The sequence below is a fragment of the Oryza sativa genome, chromosome 1 (assembly GCF_034140825.1).
Source record: "Oryza sativa Japonica Group chromosome 1, ASM3414082v1".
Classification (NCBI taxonomy): domain Eukaryota; kingdom Viridiplantae; phylum Streptophyta; class Magnoliopsida; order Poales; family Poaceae; genus Oryza; species Oryza sativa.
The window spans coordinates 8,467,083-8,484,141 of NC_089035.1; the positions used below are offsets into that span (position 1 = coordinate 8,467,083).

At 43.7% G+C, this 17,059-nt stretch overlaps 2 protein-coding genes and 1 long non-coding RNA gene across 4 annotated transcripts; 1 reads left to right on the forward strand and 2 right to left on the reverse strand.

The window, feature by feature from the left end:
* LOC107277409 (uncharacterized) lies at positions 1 to 1,041 on the forward strand. The gene has a single exon (XM_015785151.3). It carries the CDS (start codon positions 123 to 125, stop codon positions 801 to 803), a length of 681 nt encoding a protein of 226 aa, XP_015640637.1. The 5' UTR covers positions 1 to 122; the 3' UTR covers positions 804 to 1,041.
* A 9,307-nt stretch (positions 1,042 to 10,348) lies between these two features.
* On the reverse strand, positions 10,349 to 14,140 carry LOC4327712 (uncharacterized). 2 transcript variants are annotated; one of them, XR_010738747.1, is made up of 4 exons: positions 13,609 to 14,140; positions 12,575 to 12,749; positions 11,142 to 11,223; positions 10,349 to 10,765 (listed from the first exon to the last, which is right to left on the reverse strand). It is a non-coding gene; the product is annotated as an uncharacterized lncRNA (long non-coding RNA). The 2 variants fall into 2 exon arrangements; XR_001542696.3 differs by lacking the exon at positions 10,349 to 10,765 and having other exon boundaries at positions 11,042 to 11,223.
* Positions 14,141 to 15,377: 1,237 nt separating this feature from the next.
* Positions 15,378 to 17,050, reverse strand: LOC107278695 (uncharacterized). Its single transcript, XM_015786543.3, has 2 exons — positions 16,955 to 17,050; positions 15,378 to 16,756 (listed from the first exon to the last, which is right to left on the reverse strand). Exon 2 carries the CDS (start codon positions 16,455 to 16,457, stop codon positions 16,155 to 16,157), a length of 303 nt encoding a protein of 100 aa, XP_015642029.1. The 5' UTR covers positions 16,458 to 16,756; positions 16,955 to 17,050; the 3' UTR covers positions 15,378 to 16,154.
* Positions 17,051 to 17,059: the final 9 nt, after the last annotated feature.

The window sequence follows — 17,059 nt, forward strand, 5'->3', positions numbered from 1 at the left end:
AGAACACAGGCTTTGTGATTCTTGCGAAGCATTGGCGTCATCAAATTCCTGCTAGAATTTTACTGTTCTTTCTCTGATCTAAGTTTTGCACTTTGACATAGGCTTAAGAGTGGTTAGGTAAGATGGACACCGGCGCAGTTGAGGACGGCCGCGCCGGCGGCGAGCTGTGTGACAACAGCCGGCAAAACGGTGTCGACGACGCTGAGCTGGGTGAGACCAGCCGGCAGAAGAACGGTGTCGACGACGCTGAGCTGGGTGACAACCGGCGGCGGGAGAACGGCGGCGGGCGCCGCAGTCACGCGCCGGGGTTCGAGGCGAACAAGAACGACACGCTGCTGGTGGTGGCGACGCTGATCACGGCGCTGACGTACCAGCTGGGGACGAACGTCCCGGGCGGGTACTGGCAGGACGACGCCGCCGACGGGAGCCACGCCGCCGGCGACCCGATCATGCGGGACAAGAACCGGCGGCGGTACTGGCTGTTCATGGCAGCGAGCTGGGCCGGGTTCGGGAGCTCGATGCTGCTCACGCTGGGGCTGCTCACCGGCGTGCCGTCGAGGTCGCGCGCCGTGCAGTGGCCGTTCCTGGTGTCCTACTCCAGCCTCGTGCTCACGTTCATCACGTCGCAGTCGCGGACGCCGCTCGCCATGGACGTGGTGATCTGGGGCGCCGTCATGGCCGTGCTCACCGTCGGCATCAAGTACCGCCGCCTCGACAGGCTCCGCTTCTGGTTCTGCCCACCTGCTCCCAGTTCCCATGACCATGACATGAATGGCCGCCAGCAGGTTGTAGCTGCCAAATGAGTGTCAGGAGTCAGGACGCCGCTTCACCGTCGGGGGTGGCTGATGCGCGCCCCTCCAGTCCAACAGTCCAATATACGTATACGGAGGGGCGAAGCCAGGATAAATGGTCACCGGGGTCAGTATTAACCAGGGTTTATGTTTTCGACCAAAACCCACCAAAAATCATGTAATTTTGATGTTTCGACGTGGGACGAAAAGTATATTCTGAGCGGAGTTTTGAATGTTTTTTGAGAATTCACGACAAAACTATATCAAAACTTATTAAAATTTGGTGAAAAATGTCATATCGCTACATTGGAATCCAACACTAAATCGGAAATGTCATCTAGTTTGTAATTAATGATCTAAGACTATATATAATACAAAACAAAATTAATGAAATACATTATGATAAAATGAAATGTCTACAAATTTGTTAAAAACTACTCCCTCCATACTCATAAAGGAAGTCGTTTAGTCAAACCTTAGGAATATAAATCATGAATAACTCTCTTGAGTTTGAAAATGTAAAAAATATATGTATAGATTTGTCTTGAAAAATACTTTCATAAAAGTATACATATATCACTTTTTAATAAATATTTTTGTAGAAACAAGAAGTTAAAGTTGTGTTTTGGAGACCGTGTCGCTGTCCTAAACGACTTCCTTTACCAGTATGGAGGGAGTATACATTATTAATTTGTTAAAGACACCAAATGCACCAAAGATTATCAAATCCACTAATTTCTTGCCTTTCGTTCTGCTAGAAATAAGATGATATAATTAAGATGTTAAGATGTGCAGCGCCGGAGCAGGACAAATTAAAGTGATCGAAGGAATACGATGACGCAACAAGAGAATTTGTGGATTTTTTTTACCCAAATCTCTATCGTATATGTATGTTGGGCTCACGTATAAATCATAAGTGCTAGCAAATTTTCTATTTGTTGTTTGTTAGTATCGTTCCCAGTCGCTAGTTTGGCTTTGACGGAACAATCAACAAAATCACCGGGGTCTAGTTTTTCTGTTCGCTGGGGTCATAGATGGTAAAATAAAGAGAGGTACGAGAGGTTCGTGAAACATCGTCGGGGTCAACTGACCCCTATGAATGGCTGTAGCTTCGCCCCTGCGTATACGTATGTGTATAACAGTATATATATATATATATGTCAGGGTTATAGATACCACATATACCTAATAGTAGTTGACTAAATATCGGCAGGATACACTACATACCATGTCTTATACGGAAACTGACCTCGAGGGAGTTCTGGATAAGGAAAGATAACCAGAGTTCTACATGGAAACGACAAGTACTACTCAGATTGTATCCATATTGGTTTCCCTAGTTCTACTTGGACAAGGGGACACCTATAGGTATAAATACAAGCCCTCCTAGGAGGACAGGGGGAGAGACAACCACCATGAAAGTGAAAGACACCCATGACAATCAACACACGCCTACCAGAAGCCACAACATACAAGCCTACATACGCCAAGACACGCCGCCGGATATCGACTTGAAGGATAGGCATGGCTATTCCCCTACGGTGTCTCCGGATACCGTCAGGAGATACGAAAGCGCTATCTCTGATCTCGCCGGGCACAGATTCGAGGAGGAAGACTACCCTGTTGTCGACTACGAGTCAGACCTTCAGACCGACATGTCCACAACAGTTAGATAGGCTACCCACATATTGTACTGGTGTGATTATGGTGAATAAAAGCAATACCGGCTTCGGCCAACAGGATGTAGGGTTATTACCTGACAATTCAGGGGCCCGAACCTGTATAAAAATCTTTGTCTCCATCTCTTTTACCTCAGTCTCGTGTATATCCTAGTACCGACGATCCCCATACTGTCCAAATACCATAGTCGAGACATCAAACGTCGACAGTGGCGCGCCAGGTAGGGGGATTTTGGTGCTCTAGGATTTCGACGAGATAGGTTTAAGAGATGGACTCTCCGACAACAAGCTACTCGACGACTTCGGCTGTGAGGAGATCTAACCCGACTAAAATACATCTTCCGACCAGATCGGAACCATCATCGTCATCGACAACTTGGTCTATCGAGATTATCCAACCCTCAAGCTCCGCGGCGTACCAAAAGATGTCAGATCATATGATGTCGAACGAGTACGCAATAAGGTAATTGGTAGATTGATTTTTCAAATTGATCTACTAATGCCGTAGATATATCCGGCATATATCTACAAAGGTACGCAATATTTTATATGCAATTTATCGTACCTATTCAGATCATACAGCATTGTCAGATCTATAATTTATTATGTTTACCTAGAGCATGCTTCTTATACAATATCCGTTGTGCGAGTACTTCCGATGATAGGCCAACTATGGTCTAACGCTAGGGGCTCACTCCGTTCTCTTCTGTATAAATCATGCTTGTTTATGGTTTACATAATGCCTGATATTTAATCTGCTCGTTATATCATGATAATACTAGAAGATCCACACAGTTTTTGAGTACATACTCGATATTATCTGCTATATGTCTTGCCTTCTAGAAAATAATTTCAGGAACAATTGAGCACTCGAGTAGGTTATGGTCGAGTACACTCCATTATCGAGAACATTCTCGACAAATGCGGAGATATCGCACCCAACCTACCAACAAAGACCGATGACCTATCTCATAGCATCGGCCATGGCTGGACTACTCGAGAAAAGGTTGTTAACGGATAATTCCTCGCGAACGTCGTCGGCTTGATCACCCGACATGATTGCGAACGGACATCCAGATATGCTATAAGTTGGGTACGTAAGTCATGCTGGCCACATGAGATACACTTGCAATAAACCAACTCTAGCACTTCCATTGGTGTTCAAGAGATAATTCTGCTCGCTCACTGGTTCTCGCACCAGTACGTAGCAATCTCTCACACCGCAACTTCCATTGGTGTTCGAGAGATAATTCTGCTCTAGCAATCTCTCGCACCTTAACTTCAGATGGTTGAGGTACGACTACGGCAGCGTAGCGTTCCTCGCACCATGACTTCAGATGGTTGAGGAACAGCTACGACTGGTCTTCGACCGGCAGCGTAGCGGTCCTCGTACCACGACTCCAAATGATCGATGGACACCTACTCACCGGTTCTCAACCAGTTGATCGTAGTGATCTCTCGTACATTTGCTTCAAGTGGTCGAGTTACGACTACTGCCTGGTCCTCGACCAGCGATGTAACGTTTCTCCCACTACTTTCACTTCTAGTGGTCGAGTTACGACTACTGCCTAGTTCTCGACCAGCGATATAACGTTTCTCCCACTACTTTCACTTCTAGTGGTCGAGTTACAACTACTGCCTGGTCCTCGACCAGCGATGTAGCGTCTCTCCAACTACTTCCACTTTCAGTGGTCGAGTTACGACTACTGCCTGGTCCTCGACCAGCGATGTAGTGTTTCTCCCACTATCTCCACTTCAAGTGGTCGAGTTACGACTACTGCCTGGTTCTCGACTAGTGATGTAGCGTTTCTCCCACTACTTCCACTTGAAGTGGTCGAGTTACGACTACTGCCTGGTTCTCGACTAGCGATGTAGCGTTTCTCCCACTACTTCCACTTGAAGTGGTCGAGTTACGACTACTGCCTGGTTCTCGACTAGCGATGTAGCGTTTCTTCCACTACTTCCACTTGAAGTGGTCGAGTTACGACTACTGCCTGGTTCTCGACCAGTGATGTAGCGTTTCTCCCACTATTTCCACTTCTAGTGGTCGAGTTACGACTACTGCCTGGTCCTCGACCAACGATGTAGCGTTTCTCCTACTACCTCTACTTCAACAAAGTTGGTAGCAGGTACACAATATCACCAAGTGTTTTACCCAGAGATCCCTTACCCAGATGACACCTGGCGTTGAAACCTATCCTACTGCCCCTTTACGCTGTCTTGACAAGGCCTCCGAGGAACCTAAGGGATCTTCGGCTGGGGACGCCCAGAGCCGATAAGGCCTTGTCGGATCCTTCAGAGACGAAAGACCATGTAAGATCTGGTCGTGTAAGAGTTCTCGCCGTGCGTATTAACCAAGCCGTGTAATCGGAAATTGAGTTTTCCAACTTCATGGCTGGGGGCTAGGATCAGTGCTTGTTCAACCGAGGCAGGTCAAAGGTCCAAGAGCCTTGACATCCGAGAATGATTCTCCGACGACAAGGCTGGGGGCTAGGGAGAGTATATGACTCTACAAACTGACTGATCGGAGTCGGTAAGAGAGAAGACGCTCATATACAAAACACTGGTCTGTACATTCAATTCACTAGTCTGTCATATTATAACATGTCACCCTTTGAGCATTCGCTCGGGGGCTATTTCTATCTAATATTCTTTTCTGAGTATTGATTTCAGGAAAATTCTATTCGACATTACCGAAGACTCCATGTCTCTATGGTTCTACACCAAGATCGACTAAGGCGAGTACGACAAATGTCGACAAGGCTCCGTCGTAGACTCTACGCCTTCTCGATCGCTTGAGAATGGTTGCTGGATCTCGACAAGGAATACGGAATGAAGAGATGGTGTACCCGCCGAGATAAAATTTCTTGACTTCAATCCAAATTCTCGATTACAGCAAGACATGAGACTTAGTCGTACGCTCTATACTTTCTCAGTCGACATCAGAGATTAACTTAGACAAACCCTTTCGGTGCCCGCACGAGGCTGACAAAGGAAGTTCAACGTTATCTCTAAACTCACCGAGAACGGTCACATGAGCTCGATAACAGTTACTCCAATGTCTGCGCGCGGTTGAGAATATGAATTCGTTCATTTGCATCGAAGTCGGGGGCTACTGTTAGGGTTATGGATACCACATACATAATAGTAGTTGACTAAATCTCGGCAGGATCCACCACATACCATGTCTTATACGGAAACTGACCTCGAGGGAGTTCCAGATAAGGAAAGACAACCAGAGTTCTACATGGAAACGACAAGGACTACTCGAATTGTATCCATATTGGTTTCCCTAGTTCTACTTGGACAAGGGGACACCTATGGGTATAAATACAAGCCCTCCTAGGAGGACAGAGGGAGAGACAACCACCATGAAAGGACCATGGAAGACACCCATGACAATCAACACACGCCCACTAGAAGCCACAACATACAAGCCTACATACGCCAAGACACGCCGCCGGATATCGACTTCAAGGATAGGCATGGCTATTCCCCTACAGTGTCTCCGGATACCGTCAGGAGATACGAAAGCGCTATCTCTGATCTCGCTGGGCACGGATTCGAGGAGGAAGACTACCCTGTTGTCGACTACGAGTCAGACCTTCAGACCGACATGTCGACAACAGTTAGATAGGCTACCTACATATTGTACTGGTGTGATTATAGTGAATAAGAGCAATACCGGCTTCGGCCAACAGGATGTAGGGTTATTACCTGACAACTCAGGGGCCCGAACCTGTATAAAAATCCCTGTCTCCATCTCTTTTACCTCAGTCTCGTGTATATCCTAGCACCAACGATCCCCATACTGTCCAAATACCGTAGTCGAGACATCCAACGTCGACAATATATGTATATACTAAAAAAATGTCCGTGCATTGCAACGGAAAAAATAAAAGTACACCAAATATTAAATGACATTTTTTTTCATACTTAGTGTAACATATGTTTTCTTTCCATGTAGAAGCACTATATATATGTGTGTTTTTTCCCATACATTTATAAATTATTTTATTACAGTAATAAAGAAAAATTTATTCACATTTGTGGCTTAGAAATCAACAGATTAATTGAAAGAAAAATATACACCGTTGATCATAGTGGATCTAGAATAAGTTTTGGTCCATGTTTAAATATAATGATGTAGATTTATCAAATATAAGCTCTATCTTTGTAATTAGAATTAGATTTAATCCAAATCATAATCCCATATCAACCAGCAAACCGAACTGTTTTCTTCCTGCCAACACACATGGGATACAACTGGGTTTTAGAAACATGAAAATGAAAGATCACTTCAGCAATTATTTAATTGGAAAAAGGAATCAAAATCCTCTCTTTTAGGTTTGGCTGAATATGGAAAAGTGCAGATTTCCTCCCTTATATCTCTTCTATGTTTCTCTGTTGTTTCATTTCTATTAGTTTGCGTCCTCCTTCAATCGGGCCTACGAAAAGAAGTCCCAGCAGAAGTCTAAATTATGTCCCTATCACTACAGTAGCTTCTTCAAGCTCCAGTCGAGCCAGAGCCAGCCAACACGTGACGCCACCCCGATCCCGCGTCCAATTCAACCAAACTCGTGGAGATAATCTCAAATTAGTTGAGAACTTTTGATCTATATCTTCTACTCTATCTTCCCCTCAAGAAATTTAAGAAAATCCTGTGGAAATCGCTCCCGTGTCGAGCTCGAACTTGAGTTTATCTCTCCGGAGAACCCAATTTTTATCTCTCTGCTGAACTCGAGTCCGATTCAACCAAATTAGCGCATTGACAGACCAAAACACGGAAAAAAAAGAGGTGATGAACGAAAAGTTACGAATTTCTTAAGAGCAAGGTTAATGGTATAGCCAACTACTAACTCCAATTCATCTATAGCCAATCTAATAGCCAATTCATTCAATAGTTGCTTATTATACTATTAGTATATAGTCCCACTGTCATACACACATTGCGTCTTGGAGTCCGTGCTGCAGCTGGCTACAGATCTGCAGTCCGCTACTCTTCTCTCTTATTTTTTATCTCATTAAAATATGTTTGTAGCTGGCTAATAGTCCCAAAATTTTTTGAAGTATACGGACACACATTTAAAGTATTGAACGTAGACTAATAACAAACAAATTACAGATTCCGCCTGTAAGCTGCGAGACGAATTTATTAAGCCTAATTAATCCGTCATTAGGAAATGTTTACTGTAGCATCACATTGTCAAATCATGGCGTAACTAAGCTCAAAAGATTCGTCCTGCAATTTACATGCAAACTGTGCAATTGATTTTTTTTCGTCCACATTTAATGCTTCATGCATGTGTCCAAATATTTAATGCGACGGAATTTTTGGAAGTTTGAAGGGAACTAAGGGTGTGTTTAGTTCACGCTAAAATTGAAAATTTGATTGAAATTGGAACGATGTGACGAAAAAGTTGAAAGTTTGTGTGTATGAAAGTTTTGATGTGATGGAAAAGTTGGAAGTATGAAAAAAAAGTTGAGAACTAAACCAGGCCTAAGCACGGCCTATCTGGTCTAAGCTTTCACACCTTCTAAGCCTTATATTCCTTTCATCTTCCATCTAAGAAAAATTTTCACTATTGTACTAGAAAACCGTTGCTCCTTGTATTGAGATTGTTGCTACATTGAAACTGTTGCTGATTGAGCTAATTGAGGTGGTTTGCTAATGAACTGGTGTCAGAACTACCTATTTTGCACCAAATCTACCATAAGTAGCCAAGAGTCTATGGAATCCAAGTGTACGCAAGAGAAGATTGATTGTTGTATATTTTGGAGAGACTAAAAGAAATGGAAGCAAAATAGGGACAAATTCTTTGAGGAGATCAGTGCCTCCATTAAGGCAACTACTGTTGTACGTCCTCATGGTTTCAATCATCTTCACCGCCTATGGCACTGTCTCCTTTAGCACTTACAAAATTGTTGATGATGTACCCAAACAACAGCATCACTTGGGTAACGGCAAAACACGGACACAATTTATTAGGTCACAAGCCAAAACACGGATGGCCCAAATTAATTTGAAGGAAGACTCCATTTGAAAGACACCAATTAGACATGAATTTTTTTAGAGGGTACGGGATACCGTTAGAATGGTACACTTTAATAAATCCTTTTCTTTTCTCTACCTACCTGAGCAACCACGCATAAAACAAATAAAGCAGCGGTGCTCATCTTGCTGCCTCGCTCAGCCACATCAATTGCAAGGAAGGAGGCAGGCATTGAGAAGAGGAAGGATGAAGAAGAGCCAATGGGAGGTCCATCGTCAGGCGACCAAAAAGCAATGACATGTGTCCCCTCTCTCCTTGACTTGATACCAGGTACCTAGGGTACCAGACATGATACATATAGGTAGGTACTAGGTATCGGATACCTTGATACTAGACTTTGGTAACTTTGGTATCGAGTGGGTACCAGACCATGGTACCCAAATACCAAGCCTGATACTTGTAGGTATCACTTATGATATCATTAGGTATCATGCCTGATACCTGAGTATCATGGTACCAGAGTACCAAACCATTGTACCTAAAACCAAGCCTGATACTTGTAGGTATCACCTATAATATTGTTAGGTATCATGCCTGATACCTAAGTATTATGATACCAGGTTACCAGACCATGGTATCCAAATATCAAGCCTGATATTTGTAGGTATCACCTATGATATCGTTAGGTATCATGCCTGATACCTAAGTATCATGATATCACCGACGTGATACACTAGAGTACCATGATACTACTGGAGTATCACTGGGATACTCAGAAGGATATCCATGTATGAAGAGAAAACTCAAGATAAAATCAACGTAAATAATTTCAATGCTAGAAAATCATATGTTTATCAAGAGAGGGCTCAATAAAAACCAATAAGGGAAATCGATTCCAGAAAAAAGTCGTCATAGCTGTAGAAACACCCATAGAACATGTAGAAAAACCTAAATCAAACCCCAAAGCAAGCCAAGGCAGGAGCTTGAGGGTCATGAACCCAGATCTTGGTCTACATATCTACACCACAAAAGGGCATTGTCCTTGATGGTAGTGACCTCGTTGACGATGGCTGCATCTTGGAACGTGGTGAGCAGCTCCACCTCCGTCATGTGCTCGGACACCTACCCCACAAACAACTTCGTGATCTCCTCCTCTACTCAGTTTACACCTCCACCAACAGCAACGGCGGCGATCAAGACGGCAACTTCCTCGACGCCCGACGCGCCACCCTGCATGACCAGCTGCCGTCATTGCCTCCGTGCTCATGTGGGTGGTAGAGAGAGAGAAAGAGTGTGTGGAGGGGAAGGGGAAGAGATTAAGGAGAGGATAAGATTAAATAGGTGGTGTGAGTAGTGGTGCTGGATATTTACTAGTAGTATCCCGTGTCTACGGGACTCCGTTCTCTAGATTTTCTGATTTTTTAAAGATTTTTGTCAATGATTAGTAGCGGAATAAATGTTTTACATATACCTAGATGTGATTAATTGTACAAACTAGAAAGGTATCAATCCCTATATTTTCCGAGAAGATTTTATATAGGTTCATGCCCCCATTCAAGGAAATACCCCTACGGCCCACTAGGATATATATACAAAGTATAAAAAGTACATATATGACACTAATGTAGACTAGTAATCTGCCCGTGCTAACTCTACGGTGTTATAATACATTTTTGTTAACGAATTACACGTTATTTCCTCCGTTTCATATTATAGAACTTTCTAGCATTGCCCACATTCATATAGATGTTAATGAATCTAGACACATAATGTGAAATGGAGGAAGTAGTAAAAATATGTTTCCTAGAATCCACCCAATTGAGCTTTATTTTGATCTAGGTCAGATATTAAGGCAAAGTACAGTGATATTATATTATCTAAAATATTAATTCAAAACCATCAATAATCATATTTAATCACTTCAATACCAATATATTAGACAATGCACATCCACACTTCCACAAAAAATGGTTGAGAATAAATTACATGTTCCAAGCAATTCCACGACTTCTGAATCATTAACACACACGGAGCTGGCAAAATGGAGCTGGGAAAATCTAGAAGTATCACACATTGACACACCACTACAATTATAGGATAGATGAAATGAATACATTGTGAAACAACAGTCATCACTTCTTCATTTTTCCATCTCTATCATTCAGTCAAGCATATTTGATCCCTTCTATAGATTTTTATAGACTTCTATTTTGTTATCCTCTCCTGCAGTAAGCTGTGTGCATCTTTACAAAGATCAGTGCTCTCAGGGTCACTTGCTTTCGTAAGACGCAATTGCATACGTCTTAGAGTGATTGTCAAAATAAAAGAGTTTAGTAAAAATGTTAATTAGTTATGTAAAAAAAATTGTCTTATAGAGTAACTGACATGCTACAGGGATATAAATATATTTGTATTACTTAGCAAGCATAGCAGTGCAGAATATGGTCAAGAGAATAAATCAGGGATCATGAACGGTTCAAAATGTGCCATCAATGGGGCTATCCTATATTTCCTGAAAGAGTCATCCACTGTTTTTCCTTTTTGATAGTAGTCAATGACACAACGACAAAATGTTCAATGGGATAAAAGAGTACCAATAGGATTAAACTGTTTTTTTACCATCATGTTTTTACAGTGAGTAACGAGACCAAAACTCCAATTGGTTAATTAGTACGTACCAATTAGAGAAATCTTCAAAAAATGAACCAAAACTCCCCGCGATTACCTTCCACAATTCCACCTTTTCTTCTCTACACAAGCCTGAAACAGAGTAAACATTTGTTTTCACATGGAAAAAATTCCATCAAGCAGTTGGCCATAATGAGAAAGAGCATCCAATCAAGCTATGTATCATTTTTGCACTGCACTAAATATCAGAGATTTGCAGCATTTTTCACTGCACTAAATATCAGTAATGTAAAATATTATTAAAAAGGAAGCTTAACATAAACTTGTTAGTTTTTCTTTGAATGAATAAACTTGTTAGTTCTTACGTACATACTACATACGAACGAAAATAAGGGAGGACCAGATGTGCATTCAGTGATGGTGGCATTCATGAACCTGAGCAGTTTAAAAATGAAGAAATATACATCGCTTCAGAAGCACCAGAAAATAAGATAGAATGAACCTGAGCAGTTTAAAAGTAAACATTGCACATGGTACAAAAGCAGAAATCGATTAATTTCCGGGAGATATAATGAGCATTGCACAAAGCAATGGTTGAAAGGCATTATAATCATACAGTCCAATTTGTCAGATATTTTTAATACATACACATATTTGTCTATACGATATATAATTCTAATCATGGAAGTGTATATTTCATCGTCGATAATTAACTCACTTTTCCTTAAACTAACTCTAGAAAATCCCAATAATTAAGAATCTAATCAGAATCTGCTTGCAAGTATTGGGTTTTTCATTAACCAATCAACCAATCGCAGCAGAGGAAATTTAGGGGGAGAGGATAAACCAAGGCAATTTCCGCCTTACCTTCTGCGCCTTATCACGATGCGAACAAATCGATTCGTCAACTACAGTACAACACTAACTACCTCATCCTGATGAAGGCATGAAGCAGAGAAGAGAATCTGAATTTATTCAGACATTAAACATCTGATTTTTTTTTCATAAATTCACTAATAAACTGGTAAGTTGTTCCTTTAGAGTTTAGACAATACATTGAAAGTGCTTGCACATTACTAATGCATGGCATTCTACATATTCAGGTGTCATGAATAAAAATGTAAACCAAATTTGACTTTTTAAAGGGAAAAATTATCACTGCACAAATCAGAACTTTCCATGTGGTTCAATAGAGCACAATTCCACCATTGAAGTAAAATCTCATTATGTATATAACCTTCGGTACACATCACAGAAAATGTATACAACGGAAAGTAAAAGAAGCTCTCAATATTGGCATCATGATTTAGATAATTAAATTCTTCTTTTAACTTGGATGTCAATTTGGATGTTGATCTCTTAAGAGAGCACACAACATGTCTATCAATTTAATTGGTTTCCTGGGTTATGTTGTTGACCAAGCAATGAAGTTCAAAAGAAATTATCTAAATTTTCAGATATAAACATCCCAATAATGACTTACCTTGTTGGCGAGCGGATCGCAGCCTGTGCGAGGCCAGTGCCGGGGTTGAGAAATCCGACCACCGGGACTTGGAATCTCGAACTCGCACGCGGCCAGAGGAAGGGGCTGGTGCCGGGATCAACCGCGAAAACAGGGCGGCATCACTAAGGCCAGATCGGAGCAAGAGGGAGGAGCGCTAAAAATCAAATGGAAGACATCAAACCCAAATCGTGCTTATAACTTATTTAAACTGTATAACTACGAGAATCCAGTTTGTGAGTATTTTTTAAGCTCTGTTGAACACATGATAACATCATAATATTATATTCGCATCATCACAATACATGATCTATTTAAATTGAGAAAATAATTTACAGAACCAAAAGCTGGTCTGCACCTGAATTGCCAGCATCACTTGTTTCAATCCCACATAACAGAATGACCAGCACGCATGTTTATTGTACTATAAAAATTTACACCCTACTTATCAAAACCCAAGACATCATAACCTACTCTCATTCTTCAGTAAAATTAGCAACCAGAAATTAAATGGGCATCCCACAAAGGAATTTAACCTTCTCACATCACAAGAACATGCATATAATTTCATATACAAAAATTGCAAAATATTATATCCATGTGAATTAAATTCATTCTTCCAATATAGCAAGCAAGGTGTACACCTCAGAACAAGTAACAATGAGTGTAACACATCAACAGAGGCGGCTTATCACCATATTGGGTTCAGGAATGATCTCCTCTAGATGGTAGATTGTCTAACATTAGTCAATTGACGGGTGACTTCAGAGGGAATTCATCTGAAACAAAAGGCTGTTGGCTCTTGTTAAATACTCCATTGTTGTTCTGATGGTATTTGCAGCCGCAACCAACTAAAATATTCCCTAATTGCTCCTTGAGCAAACAACTCCCAATCCAATCCACAGAACATTCAATCCTGACCAAGCGATTGTGATGGGACACTAACTGAGCAGATGAATTATAGAACTAAGTAACAGAGTACATAATTAAATTTGAGGGAAAAGGGATACACTCACACGCTTGCGTCCTCACGGCCGAGGAGCTTGACCGGAGTTCTTGTCTTCGGCGACATTACCTGAGACGCCGAGAGCTCGTCGGGCCCGAGTATCCTCCAAGGCCACCATGACCCGTTCCGTCGCCGGGGATCATCGTGTGGGTGCGGTGACGGAACGGTGACGTAAATCCTGGACGACGACGGATGCGACGACGGTGATGGGGATTGGTTGAGGGCGAGCCGGCGGCGGGGATCGGTGGCGGCGAGACGACGGATGCGACGAAGGCGGAGCGGCGGCAGTCGAGGGTGGCGGCGACGACGGATGCGACGACGGCGGAGCGGCGGCAGTCGAGGGCGGCGGCGACGACGGATGCGACGATGGGTGACGGCGGAGTGGCGGCAGTCGAGGGCGGCGGCGACGGTGGTGGCGCGGGGATCGGTGGCGGCGAGACGACGGATGCGACGACGGCGGAGCTGCGGCAGTCGAGGGCGGCAACGACGGCGGTGGTGCCGCGTGAGAGGGAGAGATTAGGGTTGGGGAGCGGCGCGCGGTTGGGGAGGGGCGGGGACGCGTGAGAGCGAGAGAAAGGGGGCGGAGAGGATGGCGCGGTGGAGAGGTGGAGACGATCCTGAGCGTTGGATTTTACACAGAGATGATCTGGACCGTTCCATGAGTAATGAAAGAATGAGTGATGAGTGAAACACCTTGTTGAACTATAGAGTAAGATATATGAGTGCAAGTTAGATATTTATTATCTCAATTTATGTGATTAATGAACCTGATAATTACATAATGGAAATAAATGGAATGATAATAATTTTCACATCTGATCTGAATAATAAAATCTCATCCACTCGAATTCATGTTTGAACGGTCTAAATAAATGGGAGCGATAATGGTTTTGATTTTGACATCCAAATAACATTTTTGTCCGTCTAAGTCTACATCCGGTTGAATTTGAGAATATAATTAGTTACCTTTTTTTGTCGCAATACCATTAATAGTTAGCAAAATATATCAATTTAGTATCAAATATTCTAAATTATCTCATGTAAGTGCTTACATTGTTATTATTGTATAGTTGAAAACTTGAAATGAAACTACTTAGGTATTCGATTCGGACCAAAATAGATTACTAACTGATTCTAGTTCACATATTCTCCACACATCATATTTGTATTCTCACTTGACACACATTCGATTCATTTTCCAATCCGTCTCAACTTATATCGTGTATGATATAGTTTAGCCATTATCCAATTTGAAATTGACCGATCACACCCCTATCTAGACCTAGTCGACTAACTCGACGAGGTAAGCAGTGGCAAGATGTGGTCAATGATATGGTCTTCGGCTTGAGGTTGTTGATGGCTTCTTATGCATGATAGTTCGGTACTTCGGTGATTTCTTGAGTTGTGTTTAGTTCCTGAAATTTGGGAGAAGTTTGGGGAAAGTTGGTAGTTTGGAAAAAAGTTAGGAGTTTATGTGAGTAGGAAAGTTTTGGATGTGATGTGAGGTGATGAAAAGTTGGGAGTTTGGAGAAAGTTTGATGTGAACTAAACAGGGCCTTGGTGTCTTGACCTTACAGGGTATTCGTATCTCTAAGTTCCTGTACTCTTGAGGTACTCGTAGAGAGAATTTTGATCAGCTCATGACAAGTCATGGTCATATCTAACTTGGTCTTGTAAAATCATACCCTATTTGGTGGCCAATATATATAACATATTTGAGGAGCTTTAAAATTCTAAAAAGCAGTCGATTGGCAATCAGCTTCGATATGAGAATATAACAAAGCTAAATTTCTCAGCTTTTGGCTTCTAATTTATTTTCTAAATTTTACAACAAAAACCTCGTGAGCAAGTCATCAGCACTCCATCGGTATAGGCCGTTTTCGTGAGCATTGGGTACGAAGTTGACCCTCTAACCTCCTTGACCAAGCGTTGCACGACCAAGGCTGATGTAGGGAGGTGGAGCACCCTTGGGGCCCATAATGGGATCTTTTTTTTTTGCGGGGTCCATAATAGGGTCTTTGATCTACACACGAGACAATTCGTGGTAGGAGCCGATATGGCTCTGATATGATTTGTTGGCTCTCGATACAAATAACACACACGAACCTTGGGACAAACACCTGATGTTTCAACCACACGTTCGCGTGTGTGATTCATAGACAAGAGCCAACAAGTAGTATTAGAGCCAAGTCAGCTCCTACCGTCGACCGCCAATCCGCTATGAGAGTGTGTGGGACTTTCCCCAACCCACCTTCCCCTCTATGCCGGCCTCGTCACTGCGATGGCGGTGGCCGTGAGATGGTCATGCAGCGTTCCACGACACTCCGCGGTTGACGACACGCGCCATCCCACGCATCCCGCTCAGAGTGCACACGACCCGGATTCCATATGCGCGCCATGAGCGCTCCGCGACCCGCGTGTGCCGTCGTAGCGCGCGACTCGGACTCGGACTCGGACGCGCTACCGCTGCCACCACGCAGGGTGCTCGGCTAGCCCAACGAGAACAGAAAAGAGCTAACTAATCATGCCAATATTAATTTGTAGATCAACGTTTGGTCACGGAGCAGGTGGGCAGAACAAGAAGCGGAGCCTGTCGAGGCGTCGGTACTTGATGCCGACGGCGAGCACGGCCATGACGGCGGCCCAGATCAGCACGTCCATGGCGAGCGACGTCCCCGACTGCGACGTGACGAACGTGAGCACGAGGCTGGAGTAGGACACCAGGAACGGCCACTGCACGGCGCGCGACCGCGGCGGCACGCCGGTGAGCAGCGCCAGCGTGAGCAGCATCGAGCTCCCGAACCCGGCCCAGCTCGCCGCCATGAACAGCCAGTACCGCCGCCGGTGCTTGTCCCGCATGATCGGGTCGCCGGCGCCGTCGTCCTGCCAGTACCCTCCCGGGATGTTCGTCCCCAGCTGGTACGTCAGCGCCGTGATCAGCGTCGCCACCACCAGCAGCGTGTCGTTCTTGTTCGCCCCGAACCCCGGCGCGTGACTGCGGCCGCCGCCCGCCGCCGCCGGCGGCGACACTGCCGTTCTCCCGCCGGTGGTTGTCGCCCAGCTCCCCGCCGACCTCCGCCAGGTGGCCGGCGCGGCCGTCCTCAACTGCTCCGGCGTCCATCTTACCTCACCACGCCGGCCCCTAACTCAATGTCCAGCTGCAAAGCTTAATTAGATCGGAGAAAGAACAGTAAAATTTTTGCAGCAATTTAGACGAAGCCAATACTTCTTGTCTACTAAGATCTTCTTTTCTACTCCTATCTTGTGTTCTTGTTTTCAAACATGCTGAGTGCATATGCACACAAACACACGCACCGCCATATATAGAGGAGAAATTTCATAGTTAAATCACGTACTTTCTTGATCGCTGCCAATCGGTTTGGGAGGTAATTTCTCTGAAGGAGATGGGAAGCACAGCACGGAGTTGCTAGTCCACTCAAGTCTTCTGTCCGACGACCTTG

Coding starts and splice junctions, on each gene's coding strand:
- LOC107277409 (XM_015785151.3), top strand. CDS start 123: ATGGACACCGGCGCAGTTGAGGACGGCCGCGCCGGCGGCGAGCTGTGT.
- LOC107278695 (XM_015786543.3), bottom strand. CDS start 16,457: ATGCGGGACAAGCACCGGCGGCGGTACTGGCTGTTCATGGCGGCGAGC.